This window comes from Sinocyclocheilus anshuiensis, unplaced genomic scaffold (genome assembly GCF_001515605.1).
Source record: "Sinocyclocheilus anshuiensis isolate Anshui unplaced genomic scaffold, SAMN03320099.WGS_v1.1 scaffold482, whole genome shotgun sequence".
In the NCBI taxonomy this organism is placed as follows: domain Eukaryota; kingdom Metazoa; phylum Chordata; class Actinopteri; order Cypriniformes; family Cyprinidae; genus Sinocyclocheilus; species Sinocyclocheilus anshuiensis.
The window spans coordinates 121,449-135,154 of NW_015547676.1; the positions used below are offsets into that span (position 1 = coordinate 121,449).

A 13,706-nucleotide genomic window follows, 5' to 3' on the forward strand; every position below is an offset into this window, starting at 1 on the left:
AAGATTAAACGTTTAAAGAATAAACAAGCAAAAATAATCCAGTAATTAATGGTTAACAGAATGTACAGTAAATGTAGTAAAAGACTGTACAGTTTAGATATTCTAAAGTCACTTTGCAACTACATCTCAACTAACTCTCGTAAGAGTATTAGTAGACGGTAGAATTAGTAAAAACATTAACTTCTTTTAGCCATTATTTACAATGTAAATATTTTTTATGTGTATAGCAAGTGATTTACATAATGTTATATTTTTGCGATTAACCATCTATAAAGTAAACTGAACAATATGAATCGTTATGTTTACTCGGTGTTAGCCTTACAGTTTGGAGTAATAAATTGCCAATCTGTATCGCTAAAAGCACATAAATAAAGGTGACTTGACTTCTTGGGAATCATCCACACAAACACAAAATACACGTCGCACAAATATTTTAATAAATAATTCATAAATAATGTATTACATTAATAACACATAAATAAATAATTTCTCAAAACAAATAAATAGATTGAGGGATGAACATAAATATTCAGCTTATGTGTGACTCTCCGGAGTGAGTGACATCATTTCCTGTGCTCTCCGGAGCCGATGTACCCCAGCGCCCGGTTCACGGTGATGGCCCGGATGTGGAAGCCCTTCAGCGCTTTGCACAGCGACAGACGGTCATCGAAGGACGAGCCGCTCCAGACGAGCCACTGCACACACATCAGAGAACATGAGCGTCAGGAACAACGAGTGTGTCTGCAGTGACTGAGCATGAACGTCTTTGAGCAATGTTGCGTGCCATTGAGAATGACTGTGTATCATCACCTGGAGAGACGATGACAGACACTCACCTGAGGAAACTCTCCATCCGCAGCCTCACAGTTCTCATCCAAACACTGCAAAACAAGCAGAATCTGCCATCACACACACACACGACACCGTTTTACTGTTCAAGGCCTTTGTTTGCACACACACTAAACTGAGGAATACTCCGTTTTTGGAATGGAATACCAGCTTACTAAGAGAGCACTGTGTTCTGTCTACTAGTCCTTAACCCTTGTGTTATGTTGAAACTGGTTAACCTAGGATATTTGTTTTTATTTTGTCACTATTTCTCAAAGTTTTAACATATGCTGTGGAAATATGTGGAATATGCAAATATGTGCATGCAAAATATTGATTATGATTATGATGTTTATAAGTCAGTTTGACCCACAGTTTTACGGTTAACGGCAGCTGCACAGACCTAAAATAAAATAATTTTAATGTATTTTGTTGTGTCAGGCTCTCAGCTACGCTCTGAGGGTGTTTACACCTGCATTCATGCATTTGGCAGATGCTTTTATCCCAAGAAATGTACATTTTTATCAGTTTAAGCATAGTCATCTCACTGGGACTCAAACCCATGACCTTGGTGTTGTTAGCGGCATGCTCTGCTGCTTTAATTATTTGTTTTGTACAATTAAAAACAAAAAGTTACAATACTATTACTACTATTACAATACTATTTACAATATTTCTTTCTTTTCGTTTAAAAAATTGTTGTTAATGACCAGAATTCAAACATAATACAAGGCTTAAGCAACAGTGTTTCCTTCTCTGCTGAATTCAGCTCTGTGTCAGAGATCTTAATATTTTGCTCTGATTATGCAGTATGTTGGTATGGCATCGGCTCGGCCTGCAGACAGACTGAAGAAGCAGGAGAGTCTCACATCCATCAGGGCTTTGGTGGCCGTCTTCACTGGACTCAGATCAGTCTCGCTGGGCTTGTAGGAGTTCAGCATCACGTGGTAATAGCGCAGATCGGCTCTGATGTTCGTCAGACACTCCGTCTGTGAAAAGCACACAAGCTTTAGACGGAGCGGATCAGCTGAGGCCAACCAGACAGATATAACACACTCACCTCACTGAAAGACGAGCTCCGGTGGCTGGAGCAGGACGCTTTCTGAAAGCACACATAATGATAATTATACTCCACTGATAACACTTCACAATGAGCTGTTGACGTCAGTACACTGCATGATGCTTAACATCAGCTAACAATGAAAAACACTTCTACAGCATTTATTCATCTCAGTTCATGTCCAGATGAACTTTTACTACAAGTTGCTGACATTAACTAACAATGGGTCAAAGACGAGAAAGGGTTTTCAAGCAATGAGTGTAATACAGCTTTGTTGTTGTTTTTCAGTACATTAGAAAGTGTCCTGTTTAATTAAATAGGTTTTTTTTTCTGAGAAAAAATAATTATCATACATTTTTACCATGATTTACAGAAAACAGCCACTAAAATGTTATTCGGTGTAGCAATCTTGTCAGGCATATTTGCCACAAGAATCAGTTTATGACATATTAAAGAACTAATTAGTTTTACCCCAAATAATTAAACATTTTTAAACTTTGCCGCTATCCCATTTTGGACAAGATTTTTTTAAATGCAATAAAATGTAGTATGCACACTTCAATTCTTTTATGTATTTTAAAATGTACAGCTCAGAATAAGCATGTTGTTTAAATTTTTACATTAATATAAGTGTTACACTGGAACATTATTTCACCCACATTTTGACATTTTATTCTCCCAAAACTTATTTGAAACCTTAAAAGTAGCCACTTAACTTGCATTTAATGTGCTTTCTGTGCATATAAAATCACTTTTGTAAAAGTTCTTTTGATGCGGACATTTAAATGTCTTTGACCTCAATACAATTGTTAATAGAAATACATCTGTTCATTGTTAGTTCATGTTAGTTAATGCATTAACTAGTGGGACCTTAATGTGTTAGCTATACTAAATACAAGCAGCAATCTCAGGGCCGAGTGAAATTTGTTGGTCGACCTGAAGTTAGGAAACACTGATCAGATTGACTGTTATTAATAATAACACTGGCAAAGTCTAGCATCAATAACCAAAAACAGAGTTTTTATGTGGAGAAACCTTGAAATTCACTAATAGGTTGACATTTGCCTGCAGAAATATATGGAGCAAAGCAGAAAGCTGACTCTGGCTGATGTTTCTGCACTTCTGTCAGTAGGTGGCGCTGTCATGAGACACTCTGTGCCAGTTGTATCGCTAGATTCATGTCCATGTTGTTAATTTCGCTTAACTCTAACCTCTGAACGAGTGATCCTGCAGATGTTGCACAGTCGCTCAGGTGTGTGATGAGGGTTCAACTAAACTAAAGCAGAGTGTGACTGCTGTCATGAGCGAGATGTTGTGGTGTGATGTGTGTGAGGTGCTGAGACTCACATCATCAGAGGCACGGGGCTGACAGACAGATGCTGTGAGAGTGTGAGGAATCATCTGAGCCTCCAGATCTGTGCAGTTAAAGCCAGCAAACAGATCCCTGTGCTTCATCTTCCCCTCCTGCGCTCAGAGCACACACACACACACACACACACACACGAGACAAGAGTAACGCCATTAACCATCAGAAACATTTACACAATAATACATGAGTCATAAGGGTCATCTGAAAGCTGAATAAATAATCTTTCCATTGATGTAGGGTTTGTTAGGATAGGACAATATTTGGTCGAGATACAACTATTTGAAAACCTGGAATCTGAGGGTGCAAAAAAATCTAAATATTGAGAAAATCATCTTTAAAGTTGTTCAAATGAAGTCCTTAGCAATGCATATTACTAATCAAAAATTAAGTTTTGATATATTTACGGTAGGACATTTACAAAATATCTTCATGGAGCATGATCTTTACTTAATATCCTAATGATTTTTGGCATAAAAGAGAAATCTATAATTTTGACCCATACAATGTATTGTTGGCTATTGCTACAAATATACCCCAGCGACTTAAGACTGCTTTTGTGCTGCAGGGACACATATATATTATATATTTATATATAATATATATTTTTATATTTCTTTTTTATTGTTGAATGGTAATTAAATACTGTTAATCAATATGTTTTCACTCCTGAAAACATATTGTTGTAAAATCCCTTTAACCAACCAACAGAAGACGTTAATGACATCATCATCATCATCATCATCTGATGAATTCTGGGATGTTTGGAATCAGTCTGATAATATGAATATTTCAGGCGATGATTAAAAAGTGAAGTGGTTTTTTATGAAGATCCTGTTCTTGTTCCTGTCACTCTGTAAATAACCGTGTTGTAGTTTGACCACAGCACACTTCTGATGATAGTCTGTTTGTATAGAGTTGTACAGAAATACTTCAGTACAACACAATCATATTCATATTTTAATAGTTTAGGTGCTTCAGAGCAGGATCAAATATATTTATAATAATATATCAAATATATTACAAATACATAAAAAAAATAAGGGACATTTCAAAGTATCCCATATGGCAAAACATGTTTTTTTTTAGTATATTTTTATATTCACTAAACTGTATCAACATATATTTATGTAAATATATATATTCTACCAATATATCATTTGTCCATTTTTTCACATTTATTCAGTGTTCATTCAAAAATCTATTTTGGCCTCCATATATTTCAATCTAAGAAAATACATTCCCACATGTTACAATTGAAGAAAAATTAGTTGTCTACAACAACAGCCTTAATGCAGGCCATTAACAGTCTGTAAGTCTATCTTCTTGCCCCTGAGACACGTGCTGAAGTATATTTTGTTTCAACCTTCATACAGAAAAATATGTTTCAAAATTCTAGCCAAAATACATATTTAAAATATAGACTAAATATATGTGTAAATTGAAATGGAAAATTATATATATTTTAATCTCAGTTTATAACACATATGTGATATTTGTAGCAATAGCCAACAATACATTGTATGGGTCAAAATTATACATTTTTCTTTTATGCCAAAAATCATTAGGATATTAAGTAAAGATCATGTTCCATGAAGATATTTTGTAAATTTCCTACCGTAAATATATCAAAACTTAATTTTTGATTAGTAATATGCATTGCTAAGAACTTAATTTGAACAACTTTAAAGATTATTTTCTCAATATTTAGATTTTTTTGCTCCCTCAGATTCCAGATTTTCAAATAGTTGTATCTCAGCCAAATATTGTCCTATCCTAACAAACCATACATCAATGGAAAGATTATTTATTCAGCTCTCAGATGATGTATACATCTCAATTTCAAGAAATGGACCCTTATGACTGGTTTTGTGCTCCAGGGTCACATATATTTAAAATCTCGGGCAGATTTTTGCCGTCTGGGTATTTAGTGGAGTTGCAGTAATGAGTGTGTGACGCTGTACCTTCTGCATGATGTGTGAGAGGCTGGAGAGCAGAGATCTGGCGGCGGCGCTGCATTCACACTGCTGTGTGTTCGGAGGAACCGGAGAGCCCAGAGCAAGAGCCACAAATACACAGAACACAGCGCCTGCGTGACACACACACACACACAGTTCAGGTGTACTGCCGTAAATCAGCTTTCAATAATATCTCAAATGTTAACTTGTAACACTTCGATCAAACAAAAAAGTAAAGATGTAACTGATCAGTTCCATCACTACATCATGTAACAGCGAGTGTGTGTGAATATGATAAGTGAGTTACTCACAGATCTTCATGATGTGTCGTCGCTCAGACTCAGTCTCGGTGTGTGTGTGTTTGCTGGAGTACGAGTGCCATGGGCTTTAAGCTCATGATGGGGGAATCCCTCACACTCTCAATCACTGTACAACCTCCACTCACACACAGTGCTTTTCTTTTGGTTTGTTGCTGCACTGAAACTGGAATAAACACTCTGATGTGTGCATGCGCTCATCACGGTGACCTCAACAAACAACTGCATTACAAGCTCCGGTTTTCACTTCATTCAGACACAGCCACAAATCACAACACTTTCCATGAATAACTGGAAAACACTGCGTAATGATCAGTAGTGGCAGCAATCCACACAAGTCTGTTTATATGAGTATTTCCACTCAATCACACAATTATCTGACTAATATTTGATAAACCCGCAGATTTTCTTTTAGTTCCAACAATGTGAGTCGTATACAGTCTCAAATAGAATGATACATAAATTCATCGATCTGTAGGAGTTGACAAATTTCCAGCATGAAACATGATTCATTTTCAAAATGGAAAAAAAACAAATTAGTAGAAAGAGCACTTTTGGAATATATTTGATGGCAGTTTTGGATGAAACATGTAAAGACCAGCACTTAGTGTTTAATCTTCTTGTGCAATTCTATTCTAAAGCACAAATAATGAAGCAAAACTACAGAAGCTTGTTTCTGCCACAAAATTAGAAAATACAAAAGTAATTGTGACTTTTTAATCTCAGAATTCTGACTCTATTCTCGAAATCCTGAGTTTATTTCTTCTCAGAATTGTGAGGAAAAGTCAGTCACCTCTACCCTTTTTTTCTCCCTGTGGCAGAAACGAGCTTCCACAGAAAAGTGATTTTAGTTACGATTCGTATTTTCTCCACAACAGACGATCCAGAACGCCACGGTCTATGAAACAAAGTTTTATTTTTTCTTATTTTACACATATCTGTACATAAGCATCTCCCTCAAATAAAGAATCTGAATGCAATAGAATGAAAATGATATGAACACACTTATTCAGATGACTCGTGTCAGAATCAACATTCACGAAATGTTGAATACCAATCGGAGTGAATGTGACCAGAAGCTACAAGTCGACTACAAGGCAGGCATGTTTCCGCTGTCGTCAGGATCCAGAGGCGTCGTCTTCTTTTCTTGAGTTTCTCACGAGGTGTTTTACACCGCTTTATGTTCTGACGGTTATAGTTTAGTGGCGAACGTAAAGGACTGAGACGGTCTAAGAGGACGGCCGCAGGGAGCAGTGTCCGAGACGGATCCGGAGGCCTGCGTTTAGTGTGTGAGGACGCGAGCGGTCAGCAGTTATGAACCACAGAAGCAAAGGAAAGGTGTCTGACTATACTGATGTGTGGAGGTGTGCGGCTTCATTTGGACAGCGTTTTCTCCGCCAAGTGCTTCTGCTGGCTCTGAGCGTGCCTGAGGAACACAGACATGACACAAATAACAGTCCTTTATTTCCAGTCCACTTTAGACACTCTACTGAGTCTATATGCAACTGCATGTCAATGAACTCTCATTAGAGTATTACTTAGTAGACTGTTAGGGTAGGGTTAGTAGAACGAGTCACTGATAGTCACTCAGTAGAATGTTTGGTAACACTTTATTTTAAGGTGTCCTTGTTACACATGTACTTACATGTAACAATAAATTATGCATAACTACATGCAAGTAACCCTAAGCCGAACCCTAACCATATAGTAAGTACATGTAGTTAATTGATATTACTCAGTACTTAAATGTATAATTACACTGTAACAAGGACACCTTAAAATAAAGTGCAACCAAATATCCATCAAAATAAAGTGCTAGCAGATATTAAGCAGTCTATTAACACTCTAATGACAAATTAGGAGTTTATTGCGGCAAAAGTCATAGTTAATAGTTAGTTAATAGTGAGACCTTAAAATAAAGTGTTACTGAAAAACACAACAAAATGACAAAAAAATTAACTCAAATTAAAATAGAAGCAGACAATGTAATAATAAAATCTAATTCAAAAACTATAACAGCATGTCAATGGCGCTGTGAAAACATGTTCTCATTCCGTCACTGGCTCCGGTGTAAAGTCCTTCAAGTTTTCTTTAGGGGAATTTGTGGAGTATTCCTGAAACTCAGCGCTTGTACTTTTACTCCATTACGTTCTGTTTGTCATGGTTTGGTCACCTGGTCAAGTCCTCGATGTCCACCAGCATGGCGTCCTGCTCCATGTGAAGCTCGTCTCTCATCAGCAGCAGCTGCACCAGCTCCTCGTTCAGACCTGAGCATCACACACACACATGTCCCTGAGCTCCACACACACACACACACACTATGCAGCGTATGAATGAGACAGACAGAGGTGTTTACCCTCGATCTGTGAGTGCAGGTCGTTGACGATGACCTGCAGCTGTCCCAGCGTCATGTCTCTGAGATCCGTGGGCTTCAGACTCCTCTTCATCAGACACTCGCTGATGTGTGGCATGTGAGGAAGCTGTGAACACACACACACACACGCACAGAGACAGGAATATGTCAGGTCAAATCTATTAGTATAGTGCTTTTCTGAACACACACACTTCCACAGCAGCTTTACAGAAAGAGTCTTTCGATCTAGCTCTATTGTATTTCTAGTGTCGTCTAGCTCAAGTATTTAAATATTGGTTGTTTTGCTCTGTTTAGAGATGGTCAGTACTGTTCAAAGTGAGAGTATTTAAAAAAAAAAGCTTACATGAAAATATGGACTTGGCAATCTGAGGCTGGAGGAAGTAGTTCAGAGAAAGGGATTCAGATAATGTTCAGAGTAACTGATTCTCAGAAAGCTGCACAAAAGTAATGGAGGGATTTAGGGAACGGGAAACAATTCTCAGAAATAAAATGACAATCGGTTGTCTTGAGTGAAAACAAGCCGCTCGTCTGATGCGAGTTTAACATTTTCCAGATTTAATTATCAGTCGTTTAAGTGACGATGTTGAGAAACACACGGCTTTGATTTCAGTTAGTAGCGTGTCTGATTTGATATCATGATGCTGTTCTTGACTGGGAGTAAACATGTATATTGGTAAAGATTTTAGTTGGAAATGTTGTTTGAAAAGGATGCTACATCATGATTTCATCTCTTTAATCTATGAAATAATCAGTTATTCAGTTGATCTTTATTGTGTTAATGACACCACTGACCAATCAGAGTCAGCTATTCCAGAGAATCATGCGCTATTATTATTTCTAATGACGGGGTTATGATAGTGAAGTCTGTCTGGAGTACTGAATAAAAATAAGCATGAACAGCAGATCTCTTCACAGAAACTAAAGCAGGTTTTTCACATTACAAATACCAGTATCACACATGGTAATTCTTCAGGTAAATCACCCATCTGAAGTTCCCATGAGGACTTGCTTCAGTCTGACACACTGCAGTTTTACTTTCACACCAGTTCACTTGCTTTGAGCTTCTTCCTATTCTAAGGTTTTCCCCATTTTAGACAGATATGAGCGGCGTGAGACAATAATGAGCTGGGTTTATACGCTAGTAAGTGAAGTGAATGTTCACTCTGCGGCCAATGAAGCGAGGCAGAAATCATGCTTCTGTGTAACTGTAACACTCAGATTAATCCTGCTCTAAAGTGACCTGCAGTAACACAGATGTGACACTATTTCACGTCATTAAAAGACAAAGAAGCTAGAAGCTTACTAGAGAGGATAAATCACTTCTGCTTAGCACGTTTCAGACTGTTGTTCACTCAAAATCTCAGAATATTTGGACATGTGGTTTAATATTGGATACAGGTTGTTGCAGGTTTTAAGGTTTTAGTATCAATACATTATATATACAGATTTACTCTCATATGCAGGAAACTGGAAGACGACCATGATGCTAATTAATATTCTGCAATATTATTGGTTTGCCTGCACTGACGAAAACCAAACTTGAACTGATCTGATCTGAATAATAACACTATTACTTTCTGTAGCGCCGCTTATGCTGTAGCTGAAAGTGAATATGTTTCATAATGAATGAATTTTGCAACACTGTTATTTTCCTGGTTGTTTCTAGAAACCTGCTTTGAAATGATCTGTATTGCATAATGCACTATAAAAAAAAAAAAGTGTGTTCAGGTCTCCAAGTTTCAATGGAGTATATATATATATATATATATATGAAAGAATCAAATGCTTTAACAGAGGTGTGTGTGGATATGTGATAAAATCGGATTTTCCTGCTGTCTCGATCCCAAAGTCTACTTCAGTTTTGACACACAAGTACTGTATACTCCATGTGACAGTGTGTGTGAAACTTTCAAGTTATGACTGATAAAAGTGTGTTTAAATGAGAGTCGCATGTCGTTGCATCAGCTGTGCATTCACGTCTACAGGCACTGGACTGTTCAGCAATGCATTCGGAGTCTGAGAATGGTCTTGTCCCTAGCACACAGATAGGAGCTGTGGATGTTGACTGGTTTCAGTGGCGTTTCACACACGACAGAGTAACAGCCCTGATGTGAGGTGGTGTTATACAGCCAATATAGTCACTCCGCACTGTCTAAACCCATTGCATTGGCTGTGTAACACATCCCGTGCCGCACTGTGGAAGATTTCTCCTCTGCAAGTTGAGAGGAGATGATCTAACAGTCTCGAGAAACAACATGAGCAGAGCGCTTGGAAGGAGCTGTGACAGCAGAGGTCAGGTTTGTTCTCATGTGCAGCAGTGCTGTGAGAGTTTCGCTGTCCGTCTCTCGCGTGGGTTTCTCATGCGGCGGGAGAATTCCCCCGCGAGCGTGAGCCTGACGTGAGCCGCGCTCGCTCTTCATCGCGTCACTCAGCGCTGGAGGAAGAGCCGAGAGCAGCTGGTGTGTCACAGTTTCAGTTCAGCGGTGCAGCGGTGCAGCGGAGGCGTTCTCAGTGCAGGCAACGCATTACATCGCTCCTTCTCCTGGAACTGTGCTTATATCACCATTACTGCTTTGATTGTATTCCTATATATAAACTGACCAAAGCACGTCACCTATAGTGTGTCATGATAATATTCCATCTGTGTAAGGACACCACAGACTACACATTCAACCCTAAAACATAAAGACATTTTTTATGTTTTATGGCTTTTGCATCTGAACTCTTCATATATATATTAAAATAAAGTGCAACCAAATATCCATCAAAATAAAGTGCTAGCAGATATTAAGCAGTCTATTAACACTCTAATGACAAATTAGGAGTTTATTGCGGCAAAAGTCATAGTTAATAGTTAGTTAATAGTGAGACCTTAAAATAAAGTGTTACTGAAAAACACAACAAAATGACAAAAAAATTAACTCAAATTAAAATAGAAGCAGACAATGTAATAATAAAATCTAATTCAAAAACTATAACAGCATGTCAATGGCGCTGTGAAAACATGTTCTCATTCCGTCACTGGCTCCGGTGTAAAGTCCTTCAAGTTTTCTTTAGGGGAATTTGTGGAGTATTCCTGAAACTCAGCGCTTGTACTTTTACTCCATTACGTTCTGTTTGTCATGGTTTGGTCACCTGGTCAAGTCCTCGATGTCCACCAGCATGGCGTCCTGCTCCATGTGAAGCTCGTCTCTCATCAGCAGCAGCTGCACCAGCTCCTCGTTCAGACCTGAGCATCACACACACACATGTCCCTGAGCTCCACACACACACACACACACTATGCAGCGTATGAATGAGACAGACAGAGGTGTTTACCCTCGATCTGTGAGTGCAGGTCGTTGACGATGACCTGCAGCTGTCCCAGCGTCATGTCTCTGAGATCCGTGGGCTTCAGACTCCTCTTCATCAGACACTCGCTGATGTGTGGCATGTGAGGAAGCTGTGAACACACACACACACACGCACAGAGACAGGAATATGTCAGGTCAAATCTATTAGTATAGTGCTTTTCTGAACACACACACTTCCACAGCAGCTTTACAGAAAGAGTCTTTCGATCTAGCTCTATTGTATTTCTAGTGTCGTCTAGCTCAAGTATTTAAATATTGGTTGTTTTGCTCTATATATGATTTTCCATGTGTATAATACAATTTAGCATACTTTTAACAAGAGTACTTATTACAGAAATAATATACACTGCCGTTCAAAAGTTTAGGATCAGTAAGATTTTTTATGTTTTTTAAAGAATTTTCTTCTGCTCATCAAGTCTACATCTTTTTGATCAAAAATACAGAAAAAAAAAATTAATTTTGTGAAATATAATTGCCGTTTAAAATAACAGTTTTCTATTTTAATATACTTTACAACATATTTTATTTCTGTGATCAAAGCTGAATTTATATATTTATAATCTAATATGCTGATTTATTATCACATAGTGTTGGAAACTGTCATCACTGCTTAGTATTTTTTGGTACCTGTGATACTTTTTTCAGGATTCTTTGACAAATAAAAAGTAAAAAAAAAAAAAAGACAGTGTTTGTTTAAAATTGATTTTTTATTGTTTTTTACAATATACACTACTATTCAAAATTTTGGGGTCAGTAATTTTTTTTTTTAAAGAAATTAATACTTAAATGGATACAAAGTGACAGTAAAGACTTGCGTTGTTAGAACTGTTCTTTTTTAACTTTTTATTCAGCAAAGAATCAAAGAAAAAAGTATCACAGTTTCCAAAAAAATATGAAGCAGCACAACAGTTTCAACACTGATAATAAATCAGCATATTAGAATGATTTCTGAAGACTGATGAAAATTCAGCACTGCGTCACAGAAATAAATGATATAAAGTATATTCAAATAAGACACCAATATTATAAATTGCAATAATATTTCACAATATTACTGTGTTTTTGATCATATAAATACAACCTTGATGAGCATAAGAGAAAAAATCTTACTGATCCCACACTTTTGAATGGCAGTGTACATTAATAGGATATAGTATTGTATATAAGTGTGAAATAAATATCATGTTTTAGACACTTAATTGCATGTTAATGTACAATTAAATGAAAAAGTAATATAGTTGCAATTTATATTAAATGTAATTAGCTGCTTGAGTAGGACTTCAGTACATCGTTAAATGTGATTTCATAATTAAGTCTATTGCCTTTGAAATTTAGTTTGACATTATTACTAAGGTCACGTTTTAAATGTGCTTTGAGAAAGTCATGGGAATGTCTCTCTTTAAGTCACTTAAGTGGTCTTTTGTGCAATGTGTAATTAAATTACAGTTACTTATGAAATGTTAACGATTACAAAGGGGTCCATCTGATTTGTTTTTCACACACACACATACAGATTTTATTGATTTCTTTCATAAATTGCTGTGACTGCTCTAAAATATAAGACACCAATGTTTCAGGAGATTAGGACACATAGTTCGATAACTGTTTTATTTCCTATTTGATAGGTTTATGTAAATACTTTATTTATTTATTTATTTATTTTTTTTTTCCAAGACATTGTTAGACGCCAGTGTTTCCTGTCGTAGCTATGCAAAGATTTGATTTAAAAATAAAAGTATCATAGCTATTAAACTACTTCTTGTTATGATTTTAAATCTGCATTTAACCGCAGAATGATCTCAAAGTAAGTCTGATTTTATGGTGGCTGTGCTTCAATATTAAATGATTATAATCTTAATTCGAGTGATGAGGGATAGTGAAAGTCTGACAGTAAAGTAATGAAAACATTTAGAAAAGTAATCAAAAAGTAATCAAATGTAATCAGTTACATTACTTTAATAAAGTAATTGAAATAGTTACACTACTGTTACTTTTTAAATAGAGTAACTTGTAATCTGTAAGCTATTATATTTCCAAAGTAACCTTCCCAGCACTGCCTGACTGACAGAAGTCTTTCTGTAATCAATGACTCTTTGTATTTGAGCGATCGGCTCTGGCTAGCGCGAGTGAAGCACACGTACCAGATCCGCCACAGGAGACTTCTTACGGTTCTGCTTCTCCACCTCCACCTGCATCTTGGCCATGGGTTTGGCCATCGCGAGAGCCAGCTTGGCCTCGGCCTGCAGCTTCTTCTGCCGGCTCAAGAAGTCCATGTCCTCCAGAGACTCCGAGTCGTCCTCCGTGGTGTCTCTGTCCGAGTAGGACAAGCTCTGTTTGCTCTGAGGATAGATGGACAGAGAGAACACAAGATAGATGTGAGCCTGGAGCACAAAAGCAGTGTTAAGTCGCTGGGGTATATTTGTAGCAATAACCAACAATACATTGTATGG

At 37.2% G+C, this 13,706-nt stretch overlaps 2 protein-coding genes across 3 annotated transcripts in view; both read right to left on the minus strand.

Annotated features, from left to right (window-relative positions):
• Positions 1–470: 470 nt before the first annotated feature.
• LOC107703011 (interleukin-12 subunit alpha-like) lies at positions 471–6,211 on the minus strand. The gene is made up of 7 exons (XM_016505498.1): positions 5,524–6,211; positions 5,219–5,343; positions 3,236–3,352; positions 1,889–1,930; positions 1,698–1,817; positions 837–881; positions 471–695 (listed from the first exon to the last, which is right to left on the minus strand). The coding sequence occupies exons 1-7, from the start codon at positions 5,531–5,533 to the stop codon at positions 564–566; spliced, it is 591 nt and encodes a 196-aa protein (XP_016360984.1). The 5' UTR covers positions 5,534–6,211; the 3' UTR covers positions 471–563.
• A 559-nt stretch (positions 6,212–6,770) lies between these two features.
• The window catches only part of LOC107703018 (schwannomin-interacting protein 1-like), a 133,498-nt gene continuing 126,562 nt past the window's right edge, over positions 6,771–13,706 (minus strand). For both annotated transcript variants that reach the window (XM_016505508.1, XM_016505509.1), the window contains exons 5-8: positions 13,398–13,595; positions 11,222–11,345; positions 11,039–11,132; positions 6,771–6,955 (exon numbers count right to left, since the gene is read on the minus strand). In XM_016505508.1, coding sequence (XP_016360994.1) covers positions 6,904–6,955; positions 11,039–11,132; positions 11,222–11,345; positions 13,398–13,595 — 468 coding nt within the window. In that variant the 3' untranslated portion in view covers positions 6,771–6,903. The remainder of the gene's footprint in view (positions 6,956–11,038; positions 11,133–11,221; positions 11,346–13,397; positions 13,596–13,706) is intronic.